The sequence below is a fragment of the Telmatherina bonti genome (genome assembly GCF_933228915.1).
Source record: "Telmatherina bonti genome assembly, chromosome: 8".
NCBI classification, from domain to species: domain Eukaryota; kingdom Metazoa; phylum Chordata; class Actinopteri; order Atheriniformes; family Telmatherinidae; genus Telmatherina; species Telmatherina bonti.
The window spans coordinates 31,903,681-31,930,211 of NC_136626.1; the positions used below are offsets into that span (position 1 = coordinate 31,903,681).

Sequence of the window (26,531 nt, forward strand, 5' to 3'; positions counted from 1 at the left end):
GTTTGTGGACAGCATGGACGGCGTGTCCTGCAGACTAAAGAGGAGAGGGAGCATCCAGCTTGTTATCAGCCTGCATCTCTGATGGGATGGGGTTGCATTAATGCCGATGGCGTGGGCAGCTTCCACATCTGGGAAGCTCCATCAATGCTGAAACATCTGCTCCCATCCAGACAACGTCTCTTTCAGGGAAGAACTTACAGATTTCAGCAGGACCATGCTGAATTCATCACAGCAGCATGGTGGAACTGGAGAACTGGTCTGGCTGCAGTCCACACCTATCAGCAGTACAAAACATCTGGAGCATCATGGAAGAAGGAATCCAGCAAGAAGGTCCAGCAGAGAAGCTGCATCAGACCAGAATGGGACAACATTTCTCTCCTAAAACTCCAGGAACTGGTCACCTCATTTCCCACGTGTTTACAGATGTTAAAAGAAGAGGAGATGCTACACGATGCTAAACATCTGCCTGGAACTACGTTTTACAGATGTGTTGCTGCAAACAGACTCACAATTTACAAAATATTTTACACAAGTTGACAAAATGTCTGATAAGTTGTTGATGTTTTCTTGGGAATAAAATACGGCTTGATGAGATGAAGAAAAAGTTGCATTCAGTTTTTATTTTCATTGTGAAAAAAAGTCCAAACTTCTTTTGTATTTTCAAAGAAAATTTAATCCAAAATTAAAACAGTAAATATTCCAGCTATTTAGATTTTATTGTCTTTATTGTCGTTCCCATTACAGGTGCAAATTTTCCATTAAAGTTCCCGTCATTCCAGCTTCTCATTAACCTGTGAAAACATGCAGCTTCTCATGTGACTCTGACGTCACCTGATAACACGAACCTCATTTGCCACTCCACATGAGACCCCACTGATTCCACATGGTTCCTTGTGCTTCACAAAACCATACTTCCCATTGGCAAAATGAATAAATAAAAAAAAACATTCACATGTGGAAACAACATGATCCATGTGCTTTTTTTTTGTAAGTGCTGCACATTCTTACAGGTAATAGTTGATGTAGTTACTGAACTCTGCTTATTTTCCAGCAGATCAGCATAAAACTGTGTTTTAAGACTCATTATCATGACTTCAGTCTGGCAGTTCCTGCTCTAACATAGAGGAATCCATATAAAATGGTCTTCTGCTTATTAGAGAGGCAGTGAATCGTGAACTCAAGGGGAGGATTATCCTTCACAACACTCGCTTTAAAGTACGAGCTGCTGACTGTTGGTGATAGTGCATGAAGTTCAGCCATTGTAATGGTGGAATTAACATGCTACAGAAGATTCCTGGCTCTCCTCGTTGGAAGATACGTACAGTTCTCCCTGCCTTGGAAGAGCCCAGAGCTGAAACTTGATCTCTGTGTCCAGTTTTTAATGGGATCGTTCAGTACTGGTGGAATGGGAGAAACTGTCCCCGGTTTTTTAACTGTCTCTTCTGATTACTTTCTGACGTTGCAGCTAAAAGTTTGCATTTAATTTTCACTACACCATGTACAAGGACAATATAGTTAGGGAGTCTGTTCTGTTCTGCTGATTTATGTCTTATTGTTGGCATGCAAAAAGCTGAATCTAATTTGAACTCATTGATTTACAGGCTGACCGTCTTAAGTCTTCGTCCTGACAGAGATGTCAGCGAGGTGACAATCGTTCAAACTCAACAAGATGAGCTGGCTTCAGAGGTTCATTATTTCAGCTGATGTTCATAATGTTTGACTCAGATCTGTCAAATCACCACTGCTGCAACAACTGCTCTTAATTTACGTTAATAAATATTCAATCGGTTTGATTAATACCCATTTTAACATGCTGTAACCTTACATTCACCTCATCACTCACTGGCTTATTTATTGGATATTTATTTCCCTCTAGAACTGCTTTGGTTCTTGGATTCATGGATTCAATAAAGTGGTGGAAACATTCCTCTGAGATTTTGCTCCATATTGGCATAAAGCATCACACAGCTGATGCACATCACCATGAGAATCTCCCGTTCCACCTCATCATGATGAGAATCTTGTGTTCCACCTCATCATGATGAGAATCTCCCGTTCCACCTCATCATGATGAGAATCTCCCGTTCCACCTCATCATGATGAGAATCTTGTGTTCCACCTCATCATGATGAGAATCTCCCGTTCCACCACATCATGATGAGAATCTCCCGTTCCACCACATCATGATGAGAATCTCCCGTTCCACCTCATCATGATGAGAATCTCCCGTTCCACCTCATCATGATGAGAATCTCCCGTTCCACCTCATCACGATGAGAATCTCCCGTTCCACCTCATCACCATGAGAATCTCCCGTTCCACCTCATCATGATGAGAATCTCCCGTTCCTCCTCATCCCAAAGCTGCTCTGCTGGATGTAGATCTGGTGACTGTGAAGGCCGTTGGAGGACAGTGAACTCATCGTCATGGTGGAGATGATGTGAGCTTTGTGACATGGTGCATCATCCTGCTGGAAGTTTCCATCAGAAGATGCTACACTGTGCTCAGAAAGGGATGGACATGGTCAGCAGCAGGACTCAGGTAGGCTGTGCTGGTTAAACCATGTCATGTTGGTACTAAGGGGACCAACATGGGACCAGAAAACCTCCCCCCCACCATTCCACCAGCAGCAGCCTGAAGCGTTGATCCTGACGGCAGGATGGTTGTGTGTGAAAATCCAGGCAAACACTCAGACCAACAACCATGCTGCGTTCAGTCACTTTAATCTCCTTTCTTCCTCGTCGTCTTCACCATGTCTACATGACTAGATGCAGTGAGCTGCTGCCATGTGATTAGTTAATTGAGATATACGCGTTATCCAGTCTCTAACTAATTGGACCCAATAAATTGATTGTTTATTTGAACTCAACCTCTTGTGCTGATAAATTAATATTTTTCTATCTGCTGCATGTAGATTTCAGTGTCCAATAAATAATTAAAAGGATCAAATGTTACAGATCCAAAAACACATTGTCTTTCTCAGGAGCTACCTGTCTGAGAATAAAAATATTTAAAAACCTTTAAAGGTCTCCCATATGTATATGTATATGGGAGTCCCAAGCACCACTACTGAGACACAAACTACAGTTTGAGAACTGTTAGGCAAATGTATTATGTGAGACTGTATTTTATTTTATTTTTCTGTGTGTGTGTGTGTGTGTGCGCGCGGATGTGTGTGTGTGTTTTCTTTATATATGTACACATTTTTCTTTTGTTATCGGTTTTTTATCTGTACAATTCTGTTTGTTTTTTTGTTTGTTTTGTTTTGTTCTGTTTTGTTTTTGGTTTTGTTTGTTTGTTTAAAAAAAAACAAAAAACCTTTAAAGGTTTTTGTTGCCATTGCACGTTTCTATATGATGGAATTGTCTTTGATAGCAATAAAACAGCAGAAAAGAAATAAATGTTTGGATATGGTATGACAATTAATACTTAAAACGTCAAAGACTGTAACGACAGGAGAGTTTCGGTCATTCTGTCCAACCCTCCTGACAGAGGAGCGAGGGTTTTACAGACCGTGTCCAGACTCCATCTTTTCCTCTCTGCTTCTCAGCCTGGCGGAGCAGTTGTGTTTCAGTGGTGATCTGCTGCAGGTCTTTCCTGCTGCTGGGCAGGAGTTTCTGTGGAAGACACGTTTTTCAGAGGGTCTACTGAACATTTTTGATGTTCGTTACTGCATCTGACAGACAAACATTTATTTACATGAAACCCCTCCCCTGTGCCATCTCCTCTCCACTGACCCCCAGACCCACCTGCATTGTGTACCTGTGTTTCCTGCAGTCAACAACAAGCTCCTTTGTTTTGTCTCCACACTGACAGCAGGACATGAGGGTGTGGATCCCATCATCCCCACTTCCCCACATCATCAGCAGATGCAGAAGTTTAGTTTGTGCGACAGATAGAAATGCAGTCCTGTGAAAAGTCAGAAAAGCTGGAATTAAGGCACAGCTTGTTTACTGTGCAGCACATTTCATGTACCTGACAACAAGAAGTGCTAAAAACATTACAACATGGTGCAAAAGAAACATTAAACTGAAGAATTAAAGGAACAATAAAAGAAGATGAAAGAGAAGCAGAAGCAGCTAAAGTAGAGAGCAACAGACATCAGAATGCAAAGAGTGTCGTGCATACAGACGGACGTCTGTCTTATCGTCACGTCAACGTCAATGTACAGCTTTTAGAAAATAAAAAAATATATATATATAACTTCATTTATTTAATTATTTACTTATCTATCTATCTATCTATCTATCTGTCTGTCTGTCTGTCTGTCTATTTATTTATTTATTAAAGAACTGGCAAATAAAAGAGTTCCGCATTTTGTTTATTTTTCATGTATTTGAATTTATCTTTTTATATCTTCTATGTACGGTGTGTTTATTCTTCTGTTCAGCTCTTAAGTCAAATGTGTTTGTTTTTTTAAGTCCTTATAAAGTTAGATTAGATTAGAAATACCTTTCAGATTATGAAAAAGCTTGGTTTATGTGTTTAATGTGTTTACTGAGGATATAAAGGTCTAAAAAGCTTGAAAGAACTCGGTGTCAGTTTCACTTTTAAATTTATTATTCAGGTTGTTTTTATTTATTCTTATTTAATATAATTTTCCATTCTTCTTTTGAACCTTCCTTGTAATATTCTATGTAGACTATTTTGAGTTTTCTTGTCATTTAAATTTGCTATAAACACAAACCTGCTTTGCCTTAGAGATAGTGATTTTTTTTTCAGCTTTTAAAATTTATATTATTTTTTCGTTAGAATATTATCATATTGTCATTACTTAGTTACTATTTAATAATATGTTAGTTGTTATTGATAACTCATTGTATCTATTTAATAAGTTTCCTATTTTAATATACTAATGACTCATTTAATTAATCATTTCTTGTATTTTCTTATAGTATGGCAGTTTTTTTCTTCCACTTTTAATTAAATTAACATTTTAAAAAAAACAAGCCATATGGAAAACAAATTATTTTGTTCTGTGGTGTACTCTGGATCAGGCTCTTCCCCCTCCTGTGCTCTGTCGCCCCCTGCAGGCGGTCGGAGGTACTGCAACAATCAGCTACAATAGACAGTAGGAGTGGACCAGCGAGTCTGAGCCGATCAGGCGGTCTGTCTTCACGGGGATCAGTCCTACAGGAGGTGATACGGTCCGCTGCTTTCCCAGGACCCCCTGCCTTTGCTTGTCGGAGGTGAAACAGGACACGGCCCCTGGAGCAGCATGTATTGATCTTTTTGGCTTCGGTGCTTCTCCCGAGCAGCGGATCCTCCATGCGTCAGCCCCGGGAATGGATCAGGAATCCGGTGCGGCGTCTGCAGCCAGTTTCATCTCTCTGAATGAACATGAGCAGAGGTATTACTCAGGTCTCTACGGTCTGTGCCAGCTTGACAGTTCAGGAAAACTGTCGTCCAGCAAAGTGGCAGAGCTGTTCAAGGCGTCTCAGCTCCCTCCTGAATCCCTGCATAAAGTGAGTGTATGCATGTGTGTGTTATATGTGTGTGTGTGTGTGTGTGTGTGTGTGTGTGTGTGTGTGTGTGTGTGCTGCTTGGTCATCACGTTATGAGGTGTGAGATGGGGGGGGGGGGGGGGGGGGGGGGGGGGGGGGGGGCTGTGTTTTCTGTGATAATGAGAATGAGCAGTGTGGTGTGTTGGGTCTGCTGTGACCATCCAGCCCTCAGCAGGCAGTGTGTGCAGATTTATGCTTATATATTAGGTTAGATGTGTATTCCTGATGTGTGATGGGAGGAAGTTGTAAATGTGTGAAGGGTTATTGACAAGCAGAGTTAGCACTACACACAGATTTAGCAGTGGGATAATGTGTTGTATATAACCTAAACTTTGCACCAGTCACTTGACTGAACCTGATTTGTTGTTATTGAGCTTTGTTTTCCAACTCAGCCACTGACTTCCAACCCTTTTCAGCCAGTACGACAATCATCGATCTGTTGTGTAAACCATCACAGAGGACGTCTACGATGTTCTCACAGTCACACTGCAGGCGTGATGGACTGGTAAAGATGTCTGATGAGTGACCGTACATGAGCGAATGGGTCTTACAGCTGAATGTCTGACATCCTGCATCAGAAACAAGTCTAATTCAAAACAGACAAATCAAAGCTTCCTTTGCTGTTCGTAATGTTTAAAGGCTGATTGATCCCATTCAGGAGGGAAATACCAGTGGTGGGTGATAAACAGTTATTTTGCTGACCCATCACAGGAACAAGAAGACATTTTTCCAGCTCAGATGCCACCTCGCTTTCACGCCACCCTCTCTCCCGAGGGGCCGGCGCCCGGCCATGGCAGCCTATTGTGTGTGTGTGTGGGTGTCAGGAAGTTTGGCATTGAGCTGCGCTTCCTTCCTGTCCAGCCTGGATCGCCGCCACCACACGGGGGTGACTGACACACTGCCCTCTGGGCTGTGCTCAGCCCTGCAGCAGGATGCCTGCACGATCACTCTTGAAGCCACTGCTTTCTTCTGAGGTCATCGTGTCACAGGATTACAGAGGCTGACTTCCTCTTGGCTCTGATTCACATCTCTTGTTATGATTTAGGATCCATATGTTTCACTGTAAATACCCTCTGATATTTGTCAAAACAGAGAGCAGTCTCCGCTATGAGCCGTGTACGTAATGTCTGACGAGGAGGGATCTTTTTGTCCACGCCGTGTTTACTGCTGATGAATGGAAAAGCATGACACTTCCTGCTGCAGCAACGTCATACATTTCGACGCATGTAGACGCAGAGTTGTGCTGCTATTGGCTGAGAGTATTTGTATTTCAGACTAGGAAAGCACTCCCTGTGACACTTTGTAACAAAGCCGTGATGAAAACAAGAGCAGCGAGTGTTTGTGCTGGGAGGCATGTTCAGGTACTGAAGCAGCACGGATCAGTTGGTGGATGAAGCTGCCAAACCAGTCTGACTGAGCGAGGTGTGGTCGGAGCTCTGCTGGTGTGACTTCCAGGTCTGATGATGCCACAGCTACTCATTGTGGAACAGGAAGCACTAAGATCCCTTTTAATAAGAAAAGAATGCAGAAATATTCCTGAAAAAGTATAATTATTAGTTGTGTTATTAGTACTTTACACCCTATACACTTTTGGACCATAAAAGTTTGAGAGTAGTTGCAAAGTTGCTGCACAACATAAATATCTAATGAGCAAACTACATGGCAGCTACTCAATATATGCTTTCTGAAGTTCAAACTGAGCATCAGAATGAGGAAGAAAGGAGATTTTAGTGACTTTGAACGCAGCATGGTTGTTGGTCTGAATATTTACTGGGATTTTCACACACAACCATCTCCAGTGTTTCCAGAGAAGGTCTGAAGAAGAGAAAATATCCAGCGAGCAGCAGTTGTCTGGACCAGAATGTCTGGTTGGTGTCAGAGGTCAGAGGAGAATGGACAGACTAGTTGGAGATGATGGAAAGACAACAGGAAGTCCAGTAAGCACTGGTTCCATCCAAGATCTGCAGAACATCATCTCTGAACAAACAACACGTCCAGCCTGGAAGCAGATGGTCTCCAGCAGCAGAAGACCACAGCGGGTTCCCTCCTGTCAGTAAGAACAGGAAACTGAGGCTACAATTCACACAGACTCACCAGAACTGGACAATAGAAGATGGAGTAACGTTGCTGGTCTGATGAGTCTCCAGTTCAGCTCCACATTCACATGGTAGGATCAGAATCTGCTGGAAACATCATGACAACATGGATCCATCCTGCCGTCAGGATCAACGCTTCAGGCTGCTGCTGGTGGAATGGTGGGGGGGGGGTTCTTAACCCACTTTGGTCCCCTTAGTACCTACATGACATGGTTTAACCAGCACAGCCTACCTGAGTCCTGCTGCTGACCATGTCCATCCCTTTCTGAGCACAGTGTAGCATCTTCTGATGGAAACTTCCAGCAGGATGATGCACCATGTCACAAAGCTAAGAATGAAGGCAGTTCTTATGGGAAAACAATTTTCCAACTCAGCAATGTGGCTGGTGAAGGTAGACAATATGAATAATGTGTTTAAGTAATTGTGTAAGTAAAATTTGCAGGTGTATGATCTCATGTATGACAGCAAGCATCCACATTGACTCATTATCAGATTTAAAGGTAAGAAAGATTTTTTCTAGGAGCATTTTCTACTATAGTTTTTAAAATTTTCTTCACACCCTGATTGTAAACAATTAAATAAACGTCTAACACAAGAAATAAAGCATTTAGTGACCTGTGGAACTGACAGGACTGAAAAAACACCATCCTATCATTTTAAGCGGCCCGTTCGCGATGATTGGATGGTGACTTGTCTCTCAAACTCAGCTGCCATTTGCTAGTATTGCTAGTTCTGCACTTTGGAGGCATGGCTTCAGGGGGAGGTCACAAAAAAGGGGTTTGGACCATAGACTGTATATAAAGAGATGGACGTAGTCTCCATGACGTCACCCATAGGTTTCTGAAGAGATGAATTGAAGCTCGGTGGGCGTTTCCTATTGTCGCCATCTTGGCAGCTTCGTCTCGTCTTCGTCTCGCCCGGAAAATACAAATATGGGCAAAGAGGTGGAGCTGAGAGGGGAGTCGTGAGCTTCATGGTGGATGATTGACATCGAGCGAACTCAGAGCTTTCTGTAGCTAAGGGCTAACCGAGCTAACCCCGAGATAACGGAAGCTAACCAGCTAACGGAGGTAAGCGGGCTAAAGCTAAGTCACGTTGTTCACTGGCTAAAAACCGCGGTTGTTCTACGTTCTTCTGACTTGAAGCCGGAGATTGGTACCTGTCAATCAAAAGGACACGCCCCTAAATATGCCAAACTTTGAGATTAAATTACTTTTAAACGGGCGAGTTAGAAAAAATTCACTCCCCCCACAGTTGTCATGAAGGTAAACCTGACCTACAGACCGAAAATTGATTTTTGTACCAGGCTGTAAACATGTTTATTTCTGCTGTGAAGTTGGTCTTTTTAACATGGGAGTCTATGGGGATTTGCTCTGTTTTGGAGTCCCTAGTGGATGAGGGGGGAACTGCAGTTTTATGCACTTCTGCATAGGCTTCACTTTTAACCACCAGAGGTTGCCGCTTGGTTTGGACTTGTGAGTTGTGTATAATATTTATGTAGCAAACCGGTTTTTCAGAATCTCTTACACTTCCTTTTAATGTTTGCACACAAATTCTAAACATATGATTTAATCATATACAGGAAGTGAAACCGGAGCTTGACGTTAGGATGTTGGCAATTTATCATCTCTGTTAAGCAACCTTCATTCTTAGATCCAAAGATCTGACCTGTCAGTCTGGTTCATCAAGGCCATAATCTCTTTATCATTACTTTTCCAGCGACCTTGTGCGCGCTGACTAACACAGAAGGACTGACCTCCACTGTGTGCTCAGCCTCTCATGAGATGTGCTTGTTTCTCATGTCCTGCCCCAGTAAAAGCTGCTAAATGAATACATTGCAGGTCAAGCAGAAATAATGTCTCATAAGTCAGAATGAGCTACGTGCACTCCACCAGCCCCCTCACCCTCTGTAGACAACAGGAATTAACTGCACTCCAACACACATGCCAGTAAATGCTTTCTTAAATGTGTGTTCATACAGGTTTTAGACAAGAGTACAGATAATCTAGAATCTGTTTGTGATGGTGATAAAACTCAGTTATCTTCCTGAGTTTCTAAATATGACCTATGGAGTTTGATTGTCTCGTCTCTGTGTAAACCCTGTGATGGTCGGTAACCAGTTCAACGTATACCGTGCTTCTTGGCTCGTAGCTGCTGGAGCTAAAATGGAATAAATGAAGAAGAAAATGGATGAATTAGGGAATGTTTTCATGGACAAAGACACAAATTAGATCATTTTTAAATATACAATATTAGAGATCCTTCAGTAGCAAGTTAGCTTATCCATCCAGCTTATCCACATTTTTAACATTTTCCCATTGATACTAATTACTGAAGTGATTAAACTGATTTGATCATTTGCAAACTTCTTTTGGACAGAGTTAGGAGACAGATTTCTCCAATGTTAACGTGTTTTCGTGCTATAAAGCTAACCGCTTGCTAGCTTAATAAGCCTTAGCAGAAAATGTAAGAAATGTTGCGTTCAATGGATTATTTTTTTTGCTGCAACAATGCTTATTGGCGGGAAATCTTATACCACTGGAAAGTCTGTTTTTTCCCCTTTAAATGGAGCCATGTTTGTCAGAACAATTAATCTGTGGGATGAGCAGCAGAGTTGAATTTTGGGGTTAAACCCCTATAAAACCTACCAGATCTTCACTACCAATGCTCAACAGTTAATTAACAGTTAATCTTGTATTATTTCTTGTTTTTAGCTTGCGGGACACCAGATGAGGACCATCAGGTGCCTGACTAGCAGCACCTGTGAGCTTGGATCCTGGTGTCTGCTATGACCTGGCCATTCATCTTCTTTTAACTGTTATAGGGGCTAATAGGGCATGGGTGAGGGTGGTTGTGGGTGGGTGAAAGGGGACCATGGGTGTATGTGTGTGTGTGTGTGTTTTATCTATTTTGATGTAAATTGTTTTATAATGTAAAGCACTTTGTATTGTTTTTAAGCACAAAAAGTGCTATACAAATAGAGTTTGATTTAATTGGATTTGATTTGCCACATATTACTGATCTGGATTGAGCAGAAGTTGGAAAGTTCAGTCCCAGAGAGCCGCTGTCCTGCAAGTTTCTGACATTTCGTGCTCCAATCCACCCGTTTCAAATTATATGGATAAAACAGCTTATCAAGTTTAGTCTCTGGCTACTTACAGCAGGATATCGGGTAACTGTCAATCAAAAGGATTGACCGGTTATGTTCGAGATGAAACTGGTTATAAACCGATGAGTTATGAAATAAATTCACAGTTGTCTTGAAGGTAAACCTGACCTATTAAACCGAAAATGGATTTGTGTACCAGGCTGTCAACATGTTTATTTCTGCTGTGTAGTTGGTCTTTTTTAACATGGGAGTCTATCGGGATTTGCTCTGTTTTGGAGCCCCTAGTGGATGAGAGAGGAACTGCAGTTTTATGCACTTCCATGTCGTCGTGTGCATGGTTCTCTACATGGTTCTCTACATCAGGAGTCCCCAAGTCTGGCCCTCAAGACCTACTATCCAACAACTTTTAGATGCAGGATCTAAAATGTAATAGATCTCCAACACACCCAAATCCAGTGAATGCTTCTGCAGAGCTGAATGGCGTCCAGATGAGGAGGTGCAGCTATGTGATTCAGGTGTGCTGCAGAAGAGATGCATGTAAGAGCTGCAAATCTCATGGGCCAGAATTAAGCAGCCCTGGAATAAATCATTAAACCACCAGTATTTTTTATTTTTTTATTTTTTTTTGTTCGGACTTCAATCACTGAATCCAATAAACGAATCGAAACAAGAGTCAGTTGCAGAATCAGCTGTTTTTTATGGGTTTAACCAACATACTCAGCTCTGCATTGTCCTGACAGCAAATAAACACACTTTCCAGCGGTTTAAGATTATTTCCAAGAAGCATTGTTACAACACAGAAATAATCCACCAAACACAAAATCCCTCATTTTTTCTGCTAACTTCTATACACCAGCTCTATAATCTACATGTGATTCACATGATATATTATTCCCGGACTGAATAAAACAGTTTTACTGTCTTTTCCTTCTTCCAACACTCATGTTGTTTCAGTGTATCTTTGCGATTCATTTTCTTTCCTTGATTGTCCTACAAACCCTAATCTGCTTTGCTTCCGAGCAGTTATTGTACATCTAATCAAGAAAGTGCAGGATAAACAGATCCCACTGGGCTGTTTATCCCGGGCATACGGTTTCCTCTATATTTATTCTGTAAAGGCTCATCATTTTGTACTGCACTTCATCTCGATTTGAGTCTAAAGTAATTGCATGCTTAAGCCAGCAGTGCAATTGTGTCTTTATTTTTAATTCCTCGGAGCATATTTGCTTAACGGGTTTTAATGGGCATCACTTTTCCTTTGATTTAAAATGTAATTCTATCCTTTGTTTATGTTTCAGGTGACTGAGGTGTGTGGAGCGAAGCATCTGGGTTACTTTGGTACAGCTCAGTTCTACGTGGCGCTGAAGCTGCTCGCAGCCGCCCAGTCTGGCCTGCCCATCCGCCTGGAGAGTGTAACCACCAGTAAGTCTGCAGCTCGGGGAGGAGGAGGCATCTTATGAGAGCAAACAGGGATCAGGAGATTATCTTAGCATGGCGGGATTTGGTCTAATCTGGTTGAAATGGGAGTCGCGTGGAAAGAACTAAGTGGGTTTGCCCTTATTACAAGACTGCACAACCAGTCGAACCCTGAGCAGAGAGAAAATCTGTTTCCCCGCATAGTTTGATGGATTATACGTGGAAGTGTGTTCAGAGGTTCGTACACACTGTGGTTTGCCTGTGAGGCCTGTAAGAGGCTCATCCCGCTTAATTCCTCAGTCTTATTCTCGTTGTATCAAAGGTCATCTTGCATGAGGCTCAGACACATTTGTCAATAAATAATCTGTCAGGTCAAAGCAAGAATTAAAAACAGAAAATAATCCTGATTTTGTGTCTCCGTAGCTCTACCTCTTCCCAGATTCGTTGGGCTGAAAAATGAGCCAGAGATGCGATACGTCCCCGTTCCACCTGCCGCAGATGCTCAGGGGGCTCAGTGTGGGTCTGCAGCTGGTGCTGTCACCTGGACCCCTGCAGACAGGAGCAGCTTCAGACACCTGGAGGCCAGCGCCGACCGAAAGGTGAGGCCAAAAACATCATGTGCATGGTTTTATAAGCGGTTTCTTCAGCCAGAAAAAATAGGGCTGTGACGATATGCTTTTGTCCCGATTCGATTTGATTTAGATTTTTTGGGTGCCGATTCGATTTAAATTGCGATTCTCAAAATTCTTCAATATTGATGATTTTTGTCGATTAAAAAATTTTTTTTTTTTTAAACTTCTTTTTGCTCGTAAGTTTTCTAGATTTCAGTTCGGAAAAAACAACCCAGTAGTCAGACTATCATTCTGCTTCTATAATGCCCAAGAAGACAAGTAAAAAGTTCAATAAAAAACAATGAAAACGACAAAAAATTGATAGTGGATTAATTTTATTCATTTAAAAAAAAAAAAAAAAAAAAAAAGATGTTTTTAACAAAATAAAAAATCGATTTTAAAATTGTGAAGAAAAAAAAATCCAGATTTCCGATTTTTCGATTAAATTTTCCCACCCCTTGGAAAAAACAGCCTTTTAGCCACATAGGAAGGAAAAATGTGCAGAAATGGTTTAAATCTGGATTTCAGGTTAATGTAACACACATTCACACACAGTCGGGTCGTCCCGTAACACACCTCACATCCCGTCAGTACAAACATCTCTGTTACTGACAAGAGATGTCAGTACAACATTATTATGCTCCATGAATTACAGAAAGTTCTGCACATACTCCACAACTGGTTAAACTGGTTTTGCATCAGATAGGAAATGTTCTGGGTGAATATTGTGTAAACATAGTTCAGGGGCTCCTTCTCACCGGTGACGTGGTGGATTACTTCTTCTCTGCCAGAATAACTGCGTTCCCCTCATTTAAAGCATAAATTCTCTGAACTTTACATTCAAAGCGAGAAACAGGAGTGTTGAGGTCAAAGTTCGGCAACTTGGATGGAGAAACGTTCAGTCTGTTCAGCCGTTCATGTGTTTGTGGTTTGCGTTTGAGCCAGAACACACTTTCCTCCTCGTTATATTCTCCTGCAAGTCTGCCCTCCAGGCTTGTAGCGCGTTGTGTGATTACTCGTTAGAGCGTCTAACAAACGTGTTGTAGAGCAAGGAGACATGCCCCCAGAGGAGCGCTCAGTGCACAGAGGAGGACGTCTCAGACTGTCCGACGTGCACCGTTTACTGCAGCTTCTAAATCAGGGGTGCCCAAGTCCAGTCCTGGAGATCTACCATAGATCATCTACCAGAGATCCTCTTCTGCATGTCATCCAGCTCTGCAGACGCCTGCTAACGAGACACTTATCTGATTCAGGTGTGTTGGAGAAGGGCTGCACCTAAAAACAGCAGGATGGTAGATCTCCAGGACCGGACTTGGCCATCCCTGTTCTAGACGTTCAGTGTGTTGTGCAGCTTCCCAGCATGACCATGAGGGGGGGGGGTGTGAGCGTTGGCAGAAATCACCGCTTGATGAGAGATTAAGGAAGAGCAAGCGCCGTGACGCTTAGCATCAAACCTCCATTTGATGCCAAGTTGTTCTGCGTTTGATAACGAATGAATAAAGGGTCAAAGTTGGAATAAAGGCGTCAATTTGATGTCTTAGTGTAAAAACACAGACTGATGTAAACATGTCATGGTTAAGCCGGGGGGGGGGGCAATCATTTGTCATATTTTTGCCAAACAGATTTGATCTGTCAAGGGAGACGTGTCATGTCAATGGCTGCCCTTCATATTCTAAATAATTTATCATCATTTTTATTGAAATCATCATCGGACTTGATAAGGCAGCGCTGGACCTGACAGGGGAAAAGAAAGAAAAGAAAATGAGAGGAAAGAAAGAGAAAAGAAGAAGAAAGAAGAGAAAAGAGTGTGTCTAAGCTGCTAAAAACACAAAAAAACAATAAAACTACTGCAGTATTACAGTACAACAAGATATATAACGTGCAGTTGTAATGATACGTAAAGAAAAAAAAGTAAACGCACACACACAACGGTTTGAACATTCCTGCAGAGAGACTTGACAGATAAACAGCAGCATTGAGTAGGAAGATGAACACTTTAGTGGGGGCTCTGGTTTCCATGCTGTACGAGGTCAGATGGGGGAAAAATGTATTATGCTGTTAAATAAACACACATACACTAAATAATTTATAGTTTCTTTTCTTCAAGAAGTTACAGTAAACATCATTTTAAATGTAAAAGTATGATAAAATGAAGTCTTTTAAAGGGTTTTATGTGCTGCCTGGAAGCAGCACTGGAATGTGGAACAACCCAATAATATGAAGAATCTAAGCGTCGTTTTTCGAACTTTATACAAACTACAAATGAGAGCAAAGATCCCGACCATTCACTGAACGAGTTTGATCATTATTCCTTCATTTTAATGAATATTTCCCGGCTTTCCCAACATGCGCTGCCATCATTTGTGATGCTTCTGCTCCATGAAACCTTTGTTTTCTGCCTCTTCTTCCTGGAAACGCAGAATGTGGCTGAATTCCTTCTTTAATGGAGGAAAATGTTTGGAAATGATGAGATAATAAGAACAGAATCATTGTAAGAGGAGGTTATAACCCACAAAACAGTAAATCATGTTCAAATTCATCTTAAAATTTAAAAATGAGCGCTAGAAGTACCTAAACACACACCTAAACACACGTTCTCAGACACACTCTCAGACTTCCATCCCTGCAGTATGATGTAATCAGCAGTTCCACTGAACTCAAAATAAATATTTTTATAAATATCTTTTTTATATTTTATGTCTTCATTTTTAATCTTCTGTGTGCCCATTTTCTTATTAATGTGTGTTTAAGCCAAGACGATCCTCAATATGTTGTTGTGCATAATGACAGTAAAGATCTTGAATCTTGAACCCCAACATTTCATGCAGTCATGTTGATTGCATAAAGAATCATTCATTCATTTTCCTAACCGTTTAATCCAATTCAGGGTTGAAAGGCAGGGTACACCCTGGACAGCTCGCCAGTCCATCGCAGGGCCATAAAGAATTAAACAAGTCCTTATTAATTCCCTATTAATTTGCAAATAACTTGCATTAAACTACTAAAAAGTAAAGGTTCACTTCCCTTGTAGTTGGATTGTTTTTCCAGAGAAAGGCAGCATAAAATGGTTTCTGTAGAGCTAAATAACAAAGCTGTTTCCTTTGAAGAGTTTCATGGCTTCCCAAAAGGCACGTATTCCCCATCATCATCATCTCATTTCAAAGCTATTGCGTCATCTTAAGGGATGCATTTTGGAAATGTGAACGGTGTGCTGCCTGAGGGCAACATGGTGCAGTAGAGCTGCAGAAATGCACAAGACTCGTGTCAGAATTTGAGCAGAAACGTGCATGAACGCACACTTTTTGCACAGTTTTGTTTAAGATTGCCTCCATAGAGGCTACGTTTCATTATCTGCATGAGAAATAACATGTTTTGTGTTTCCTCTGTGCTAGAAAGAGCCGTGGTCCCCGCCTCGATCCCCCTGTAGCTCGCCACCTCGCTCTCCGCTGGCCTACCGCAGCTACCCGTACGCCAAGCAGAGAAACGGGGTTGATACACACATCGGTAAGACAGTTTTCCTCTCAAACACAGAAACAATAACTTGCTTGGTTAGTGCTGCCAGCTCACTCCTACGTCTGCTGACAGCTCTTCTGCTTCGTTTGGCCTGCAGAGCGCTCGCTCTATCAGATTTTTTCAGAGGCGCAATCAGCAGGAAATCACTGCATGTCAGTTTTCAGGTCTCTCCCCTGCCTAAGCTGTGTTTTTCTCTCCTGTCCTTAAGCGTATGAAAACAAGCTTGCCTCGCGGCCGATGGTTCAGCTGGAGCAGCACTCCTCACCCAGCCACTACGGGAACAAACCCGCCATGGAGAATCCAGCTATGGCTCGGGTAACGCTGAACTTTATAAAGGGTTTTATAAACTTCAACCTTAAAGCTTCGCCAGATCGCCGGCGCTGAGTTGTTTCTCAGGAACGTTGGAGGAACTATGTGGATAAAATGGTGATCAGTAGCTCACTCTTAACCTTTTATAGGACACTCAATGAAATACCTTGAAATTAGAAATTTTAACCTAAAATTGTCCTTCTGATATGAACCAAGACCTCCGTTCTGTTGACATTTTTTTTTTATTTGTTTTATGCTGAAAATGAAAGAAAACAAAGTAATTAAAAAAATCCCTTGCCTAATAAAGGGTTAAGATGATCTACGGAGGTTTTCCAGGCATTTCTGTCCCATCCAGCAGCTTCACAATCCTGAAGACTGTATGGTAAATCCACGCTGACTGATCCATGATAACGCCAACATTTATCACATTTTTGCAATTATAAAACAATTGTTATCACTACTGTGTTGCTAAGCGACATCTATTTTAACCATAAAGTTATGATGGAGCCTCTTCCTGTCAAACTTAAATTGGTGGTAATGTCCAATCAGGAGCAGCCAAAGATCAATAAATGAGCAGAAAGTTTTATGTGTTTGAAACGAACCAAAGTAATGGTCCTCTACGGCTGGAATAAAGATGACAGGATGCAAAAACAAGCTGCACTGGAGCTGGTTTTGTAAAGATAGCAGGTAAATAGTAGCATACAGAGTAAATAGGAAAAGCCAGCTGGAGGGAGAAGTGTTAATATGTAAATAGTTTCTGTTTGTTTTCATGACAATAGTTTTTCTCCTGACAGCAAAGACTTGATAGAAGGATAAGCAGATGAGAAACGGTTTCGTCGCTGTTAATCTGTGTGTTATTTCTACAAAGTACTGTTAGTAAGAAATTCCTTTTTGTCCTTTTGGTGCCATATCTATTTATATATTCCTTTTGAATCATCTTAGCATTTAATGTCTGTTCGCTGACTTTCTCTTACAAGTGTTGATCTTCCTCTTTACAAGAAAAAACAAACAGAAGAACCAACGATAGAAAAAAAATCACCTATAAAAGTGGAGTATGTAAGATTTTCAATATTTTCAAAATAAATTAACTAATAAAATAACTACAATCGTAATTAGAAAGTTTTTTGAACATGTAGGTTCCAGTCTGTCCATATTTGATGCGTTATTAAATTACAAGTTTAATTAATGACAAATGACAAAAAGCACATTTTTTTTTACTGGTAGGCAAACATTTAAGAAGGGTCTTTGTCATTAATTAAACTTGTAGTTTAATAACACATCAAATATGGACAGACTGGAACCTACATGTTTTTAAAAAAACTATCTAATTATGATTGTAGTTATTTTTTAGTTAATTTTATTTTTTTTAAATATTGAAAATCTTACATACTCCACCTTTAAATGGTTAACAATGAGTGTTTTTTATGTCTTTGTTTGGTCAACATTAACTTGCGTGTTGTTTTGCCTGTCTGTACATGTGTAGGCCTCCTCAGTGGAGAGGCTGGAGCAGCAGGGTGCAGTGGACCACTCTAACGATGACCCCTGGAGGATCACTGAGGAACAACTGGACTATTACACAAACCAGTTCAAAAGCCTTCAACCTGACCTGGGAGCGCTCATCCTGGGTATGGAAACTCACACCACCTGTTAATGACTGCAAATCATCCCGTCCAGCTGTTTCACCGCTGTGCACTCTCCACAGGAGCTGTAGCCAAGAACTTCTTCACTAAATCCAAGCTACCGATACCAGAGCTGTCCCACATCTGGTGAGTGGTGATTCAGTGTCAGATGTTTGTTCACCGAGCGCCTCAGTGTGTCCGCTGAGGCAAACGTGGGCTGCTGAACACACCTGAAAGAAGGAGAAAGGATTTACAACAAAACACTTTGAAGTGTTTGATGATCTTCAGTTTTTTACAAAACAGATGTTTTCCTTTTCCTCCTGTTCCTTTACAGTCAGCGGACTTCTCTCTGCTCGCCGATAACTATTTATCTGTAACGATTCCACAGTCACCGCCTCTGCTGCCAGTTTTTTTTTTCAGTACTATCACAAAAGAAAGACGTGTTTTAAGATAAACTTTAGGGCTGTGACAATATGATTTTGTCACAGATTTTCAATTCAGATTTTTTGGGTGCCAATTCGATTTAAATTGCAAAATTTAAGTCAAAATGTCGAGAATAAAGTCGAAATGAGAATAAAGTTGAAAAAAAAAAGAAAAAAGACAGTGACCGCATGCCGTGTAGGCTACAACGTGTGTGCATGCAACTTCTTGACGTCAAAGTGCGTAGGTTACACACAAGGCATTGTGTTTTAAAGCTGTTCAAATTCATATTGAAAACTCGACTTTATTATTAGTATTTTGGCTTTGTTCTCGTCATTTCCACTTTATTCTCATAATTTCGACTTTATTCTTTAAACTATGTTTCACCTTTATTCTGGTCATCTCGACTTTATTCTCGTCATTTCGACTTTATTCTCTAGTGAAGCAGAGGAAAAAATAATAATCCGACACTATTTATTTTTCTCATTGTGGCCCTAATACTCCATCGTACAAAAAGGAGTGGGTAGAAGTAAATAAGTTCATGATACTAATAATGCACTAATACTCTTCCTTTGTGCAAATACATATAATTCAATATTATTCTAACGATGACCACTCGTTCACCAGTTTTATCCCATGACAGTCATTCTTCTCACTGCAGAAACACCTCCTTTCTCATTGAGTAGAAGCATCAGTGCACTCTTGTTCTGGTTTAGTGGGAAAAGGTTGAGAAGTAGCTGCTTTCCCAGCTCCCAGCACACCGACTTCTACTTGTTTGGATGATTGTGTCAAATGATGAAGCTTTTGTGAGAGCAGAGCTCATGGTTGAACATATGTAGACTACTTTTCAATGTGGAATTTGCACTACCAGTAAATTTTAGCACAAATAGCACAATTGAGCCTAAATTAACAGTTTTGCCATTATAATGCTAATTAGCGCTAATTAGCAAATGTTTCAGCTGTAGCGCCTTTCCACTGGAAATACAAGCTACTTTAGATCTACTAAGATCCCAGTGCGAGTAGTGTGTGTGTGAGATAGAATTTTGTGCGTGTGGCCGAACCACGGTTTGTGGGTGATTTACTAAGGGTTATTGTGTAAATGATCAGCTGTTAGTAAATCACTTGGGAATGTTTCGTGTGTGCAATGAGTTGAACACGTTTTAGCACACACAAACCTTTAGCAGATCTGGGTCATGGAGTATTTATTTGTGATTTAAAATAGTTTATCTTTTTTCATAATGTGTTCATGGCCACTTTCACACACCCATTATGAGTTAGATGAATGTTTCCTGAAAAACACGACACCACTCAAGTGTCAGTGTGAAACACAAAGTTACAGCTAGCTTGTTTTACAACAAAATGCTAGCTAACTACCTTAGCTTGGCAAACTTATCAATAATTATCTTATAGCTTTATAATTTAGGAATATATTTGTTATGTATGTTATGATTTAATGTGCTTTGTAAATCAATAATGGATAAAACAGTAAAATGTTTAATTTCACTGAGATTTCCTTCTCCAGATGCTCACGGCTAATACAGTATTTCTTCATTTTTCTTGTCTGTCATTTAGACTAATTCAATTTTTAGGTAATTCTAATAAAACTCCTGCAAAGAACAAAATATTATAGAATAAATTATATAAAAATGAGTGAGATTGGGGTCATTGCCAGCTGCAGGTGTTATCAAGTCAGTGCACAGCATATCAACTTAAGGTGGAAATATTTTGAAAAAAGTGAAAATTTATGGTAATGTAGTAAATTTTATGTTGAAATAATTTTTCTCTTCTCTCTGCTGCTCTTCTGTAATCAGCAGAACATGTTTAAAACAAAATGGTAACAAAGGAACAAACAGGCTTGTGTTGTTTTGAGACTATTTTTTCTTTGTTTTTGTTTTGTTTTGTTTGGATTTTCAGCTCCACCTTAAACAGACGTTCTTCATCTTGTAAATTGATGGGCTTCTTTTTGTTTTTTAAGGGAGCTGAGTGATGTGGATAGAGATGGAGCGCTCACCTTCTCTGAGTTCTGCATAGCCTTTCACTTGATTGTTGCACGCAAAAATGGTTACCCCCTCCCAGAGAGCCTTCCTCCAACCCTGCAGCCGGGGTTTGTGCAGCATGAAGAGCGCATACCTGATACCCCTGAAGTAAGAGACAAACCTTCAACTCTGTTCTTTTTTTTTTTTTTATTTAAGCTTGAATATATCTCTTAATTCAGACTTAATTGCTAATAACGGGTCTTTTCTGCAGAGTGCAGAGGCTTTAATTGTGTTTGATCATGCAGAGCCAAGACCCGGTCAGATGGTAAGACTAATCCTCAGCCAGTCATTTAAAGATATTGACGTGTAGTCATTTTTTACTACCTGCAGAGGGCACTAACAGGTTAATCATGACACAGATCTCACTCTAAAGCAGGGGTGTCAAACTCCAGTTCTCGAGGGCCGGTATCCTGCAGGTTTTTGTTGTTTCTCTCCACCAACACAGCTGATTCAAATCAAATGGATCCAGCAGCTTCTCGTCAACCTATTTATGAGTGTTGGTCAGGCGTGTTGGAGGATGGAGACAACAAAAACCTGCAGGAAACCGGCCCTTGAGGACTGGAGTTTGACACCTGTGCTCTAAAGCCACCCGAGCAGCAGCTTTAGCTTCCTTTAAATGCGCAGAACGCTTATGTCAGTCTCTGCAGGTTGTGATGGTGTGTCTTGCTGCACTGTATATTCCTTTTTTTTAGGATCAAAGCATCATAGAAAGGCTTCAACCCAGCTTTGTCACAGTACAACACGATTTAGAAGAAGAATCCAGCAAACAAGGTAAAAGTTTAGGTTAAAAAAAAACACTTTTATTAAGATTCTTACATATTTAATTAAATGGTTTTTAAGAGAGCTTGTCGCTTCTGTTATATCATAACTATATATTATCTGATGTTTTATAAGTGAAAAGTGTTTCACTTGAATTTTAAAAGTTTGCAAAAACAAAATATTGGGAAAAGAAGCTGATTCAGTGTGAGTTTCTGATTTTTCTGCTGCTGAAATCACACTTATAACATGATATTATAGAATATAATAGACACACCTGCGATCCATCTGGAAACTGAAAGGAAGAAAGTAACTTTTTTCAGGCTTGAAACAGATAAATACAGTTCTAAAATAAAGAAGCTTTATGCATCGTAATGTTGTTTCCTTCTGTTTGTGTAGAGGCGGCTGTGAAAAGTTTGACCACATCTCAAGAGAAACGAGTTCTACAGCTGGGACCTTTTCCCGACCGACCAGGTGACTGAAACTCCTACTAAACGGGGAAAAACTCAAGCGCTTTCTCTGTTCCTGCACGTCTCGTGATGCAAGTTTCAGAATTAGTGGGGTCTTTTACACTTCCAGCTTCTGAAAGTCTGAAGTCTAGGCGCATTTTTCAAGCAGCTGTATGATGGTAATTTACGACGAGCCATAATTCACATAAATTCTCAGCTCGCGGAAAAGGGGAAGTAGTTACTTCTCATTTACAACCACTTGAACTGGACTAAAAGTCTCTGTTTGCTTAATGCTAATCCTTTCTCACAGAGCCACCTCAGGATCTGGATCCACAGATGAAGACAAAGACCAGACCCAGGTGAAAATGACCCCATTCCTCCCCAGGACTGGATTAAACCATGTCTGCTGGTTCCATGCTGCTGATTAACCAGAGATTCTTTGTCCTGCCGCCTGCGTGGCTTCACCTCCAGGTCCTACTCCAGTACTTCCATCGAAGATGCCATGAAGAAGGCAGAGGAGCCCCCCACCCCTCCACCTCGACCTCAGAAAACCCACTCCAGGGCCTCCTCGCTGGACCTCAACAAGCTCTTCCAGCAGGGCGCTCCAGGTACGAGCCTCACATCCACGGCTGCATTCAGCTTCTCCCCCAGTCACTGTTTACTGCACCTGGGCAGGTGAGAGCGGTTGCAGCTCTTTGTGTAACAGAGCGATCAGGTTGTGTGTAGGACACTTCTTCTTTAAAAAGCAGAAATGAAAAAGGGGGGGGGTCATTGTTTGGAAGCGAAGCTGAAAGGAGTGAAGTTCGGGCTCTGATGATGACAGCATGCTAGGATGTTTTACTTCACGTAAACTTAGTTTTTCTTGGATTTTAGGAGTAAAAAGTGGATGGCTGCCGCCTCCTCCAGCCCTCCCTCCGAGACCGCTGACTTCACAGGTAAGTCTGTCGAAGTCTGACGTGCACAAAGACTTCATCACAACAAAAGCTTTAAAGGTGGAGTATGTAAGATTTTCTATATTTTCTAAATAAATTAACTAATAAAATAACTACAATCATAATTAGAAAGTTTTTTGAACATGTAGGTTCCAGTCTGTTCATATTTGATGCGTTATTAAATTACAAGTTTAATTAGTGACAAATGGCAAAAAGCACTTCTTTTATACTGGTAGGCAAACATTTAAGAAGGGTCTTTGTCATCAATTAAACTTGTATTTTAATAACACATCAAATATGGACAGACTAGAACCTACATGTTTTAAAAGAAATATCTAATTATGATTGTAGTTATTTTTTAGTTAATTTTTTTTAAAACATTGAAAATCTTACATACTCCACCTTTAAGTAAACACTTCTTTAAACCTCTCTTCCCAGGTGACTCATTTCATCAGTGTTTCAGAGAAAATGCCCCAAAATAAAGTCCAGCAGCCGAACTTTGCCGACTTCAGCCACTTCAGGGAAGAGGTGAGAGCAAAACCAGTAGTCAGACCTCTCATATCTGACCCAAGAAGTCTGTTTGAGTCAGCCGGTCTGTCGAAAGCTGCAACAGGAACTAATCCTGCTAAATAATAAGAAAAACATGCAGTGTTTTCTGCAGATACGTTCTCATCGCAGGTGTTGCTCTGTAAATGTGCCGGCAGGTTGTTTTGCTCAGATATACATGTCTGCATATCAAAGTTTGCATCTGTAGCCTGGAAGCAAATGAAGAAATGAAGGATTTATTTCTGGCTTCAGAGAAATATGCATGTAGTCCAGGCTTTGTGATAATCCACTGAATGAAATATGAACTCAGGTCTCATCTGCAAAAACCTCACGTTTAGCGTCTCATATCTTTTCAACCAACCAGAGCAGTTCCTTTTTCTCTTTCTGTTTATATTTCTACACATGGGAACCTTTTAATATTTCCTCTTCCGCTACAAAGGAGTCTAATCTTGGAAACACAGGCGATCGCCATATTAGGACTCGCAAAGAGGCTGCAGGAGCCGAGCTGCCTAAAAATCCCCGTAGTAAACTTAATTTCTGCCAACTGATAAATTATGCTGATTACTGCACAAGATTTGTAGCTTTTTACTCCATTTAGGTTTATTTAAATCAGCTGTTTGCCTGCCAGGCAAAAGTAAACAACATGTTAAGATCGCTAAATGTTGTATTTATTGGACTCAATTAATTGCACGCTTTGTTTTCCTTGCAAGGCTTGTATTTACACAGCTTTGTTTGGTATTTGTCCTCATGGGAGTGAAACTTTGAGACTTTATCTTGATTGCATCCAATTCTTTCTTTCATTTAGATGTAGACTTGGGGTTAAACGGCACAGCTGTATCTTTTTTATTTATTAATTTTTTACATTGTTTCCGTCTCTAAAACCACAGAAAAAAGTGCAATTGGCACATTTTACCAACAAAAATGGAAATGAATAAACATAAACTAACTAGAAACAAAGTGCAAACACTCAGTGATCACATTCATTCTGCTAGTACCGAGTTAGACCATCTTTTTCCATCAGAACTCATTTAATTCTTTGTGTCATGGATTCAAGAAAGTTTGGAAAACGTTCCTTTTTGAAGATTTTGCTTCATGTTGACGTGAAGCATCACACAGTAGCTGCTCCCGTTCCACCTCATCATGATGAGAATCTCCCGTTCCACCTCATCATGATGAGAATTTCCCGTTCCACCTCATCATGATGAGAATTTCCCGTTCCACCTCATCACCATGAGAATCTTCCGTTCCACCTCATCACCATGAGAATCTTCCGTTCCACCTCATCACCATGAGAATCTCCCGTTCCACCTCATCACCATGAGAATCTTCCGTTCCACCTCATCACCATGAGAATCTTCCGTTCCACCTCATCACCATGAGAATCTCCCGTTCCACCTCATCACCATGAGAATCTCCCGTTCCACCTCATCACCATGAGAATCTCCCGTTCCACCTCATCACCATGAGAATCTCCCGTTCCACCTCATCACCATGAGAATCTCCCGTTCCACCTCATCACCATGAGAATCTCCCGTTCCACCTCATCACCATGAGAATCTCCCGTTCCACCTCATCACCATGAGAATCTCCCGTTCCACCTCATCACCATGAGAATCTCCCGTTCCACCTCATCACCATGAGAATCTCCCGTTCCACCTCATCACCATGAGAATCTCCCGTTCCACCTCATCACCATGAGAATCTCCCGTTCCACCTCATCATGATGAGAATCTCCCGTTCCACCACATCACCATGAGAATCTCCCGTTCCACCTCATCACCATGAGAATCTCCCGTTCCACCACATCACCATGAGAATCTTCCGTTCCACCACATCACCATGAGAATCTCCCGTTCCACCTCATCACCATGAGAATCTCCCGTTCCACCACATCAATGAGAATCTCCCGTTCCACCACATCATGATGAGAATCTCCCGTTCCACCTCATCACCATGAGAATCTCCCGTTCCACCTCTTCACCATGAGACTCTTCCGTTCCACCTCATCATGATGAGACTCTCCCGTTCCACCACATCATGATGAGACTCTCCCGTTCCACCACATCATGATGAGACTCTCCCATTCCACCTCATCACCATGAGACTCTCCCATTCCACCTCATCATATGAGACTCTCCCGTTCCACCTCATCATGATGAGACTCTCCCATTCCACCTCATCATGATGAGACTCTCCCGTTCCACCTCATCATGATGAGACTCTCCCGTTCCACCACATCATGATGAGACTCTCCCGTTCCACCACATCATGATGAGAGTCTCTAGTTCCACCTCATCACCATGAGACTCTCCCGTTACACCACATCATGATGAGACTCTCCCGTTCCACCTCATCATGATGAGAGTCTCTAGTTCCACCTCATCACCATGAGAATCTCCCATTCCACCTCATCACCATGAGAATCTCCCGTTCCACCTCATCATGATGAGAATCTCCCGTTCCACCTCATCATGATGAGAATCTCCCGTTCCACCTCATCATGATGAGAATCTCCCGTTCCACCTCATCACCATGAGAATCTCCCGTTCCACCTCATCATGATGAGAATCTCCCGTTCCACCTCATCACCATGAGAATCTTCCGTTCCACCTCATCACCATGAGAATCTTCCGTTCCACCACATCATGATGAGAATCTCCAGTTCCACCACATCACCATGAGAATCTCCCGTTCCACCACATCAATGAGAATCTCCCGTTCCACCACATCATGATGAGAATCTCCCGTTCCACCTCATCACCATGAGAATCTCCCGTTCCACCACATCATGATGAGAATCTCCCGTTCCACCTCATCACCATGAGAATCTCCCGTTCCACCACATCAGTGAGAATCTCCCGTTCCACCACATCATGATGAGAATCTCCAGTTCCACCACATCACCATGAGAATCTCCCGTTCCACCTCATCACCATGAGAATCTCCCGTTCCACCTCATCACCATGAGAATCTCCCGTTCCACCTCATCACCATGAGAATCTCCCGTTCCACCACATCAATGAGAATCTCCCGTTCCACCACATCATGATGAGAATCTCCCGTTCCACCTCATCACCATGAGAATCTCCCGTTCCACCTCATCACCATGAGAATCTCCCGTTCCACCTCATCACCATGAGAATCTCCCGTTCCACCTCATCACCATGAGAATCTCCCGTTCCACCTCATCACCATGAGAATCTCCCGTTCCACCT

The 26,531-nt window shown here is 41.4% G+C and overlaps 1 protein-coding gene across 1 annotated transcript in view; it reads left to right on the plus strand.

The window, feature by feature from the left end:
• Positions 1–5,285: 5,285 nt before the first annotated feature.
• The window catches only part of reps2 (RALBP1 associated Eps domain containing 2), a gene marked incomplete at its 5' end in the record, with an annotated part of 32,247 nt that continues 11,001 nt past the window's right edge, over positions 5,286–26,531 (plus strand). The window contains 15 exons of the mRNA XM_079245505.1: positions 5,286–5,465; positions 12,008–12,131; positions 12,549–12,724; positions 16,129–16,240; positions 16,458–16,564; positions 18,042–18,183; positions 18,261–18,324; positions 20,573–20,741; positions 20,845–20,898; positions 21,326–21,404; positions 21,789–21,863; positions 22,149–22,197; positions 22,310–22,446; positions 22,712–22,773; positions 23,209–23,298. Coding sequence (XP_079101631.1) covers positions 5,286–5,465; positions 12,008–12,131; positions 12,549–12,724; positions 16,129–16,240; positions 16,458–16,564; positions 18,042–18,183; positions 18,261–18,324; positions 20,573–20,741; positions 20,845–20,898; positions 21,326–21,404; positions 21,789–21,863; positions 22,149–22,197; positions 22,310–22,446; positions 22,712–22,773; positions 23,209–23,298 — 1,620 coding nt within the window. The remainder of the gene's footprint in view (positions 5,466–12,007; positions 12,132–12,548; positions 12,725–16,128; positions 16,241–16,457; positions 16,565–18,041; positions 18,184–18,260; positions 18,325–20,572; positions 20,742–20,844; positions 20,899–21,325; positions 21,405–21,788; positions 21,864–22,148; positions 22,198–22,309; positions 22,447–22,711; positions 22,774–23,208; positions 23,299–26,531) is intronic.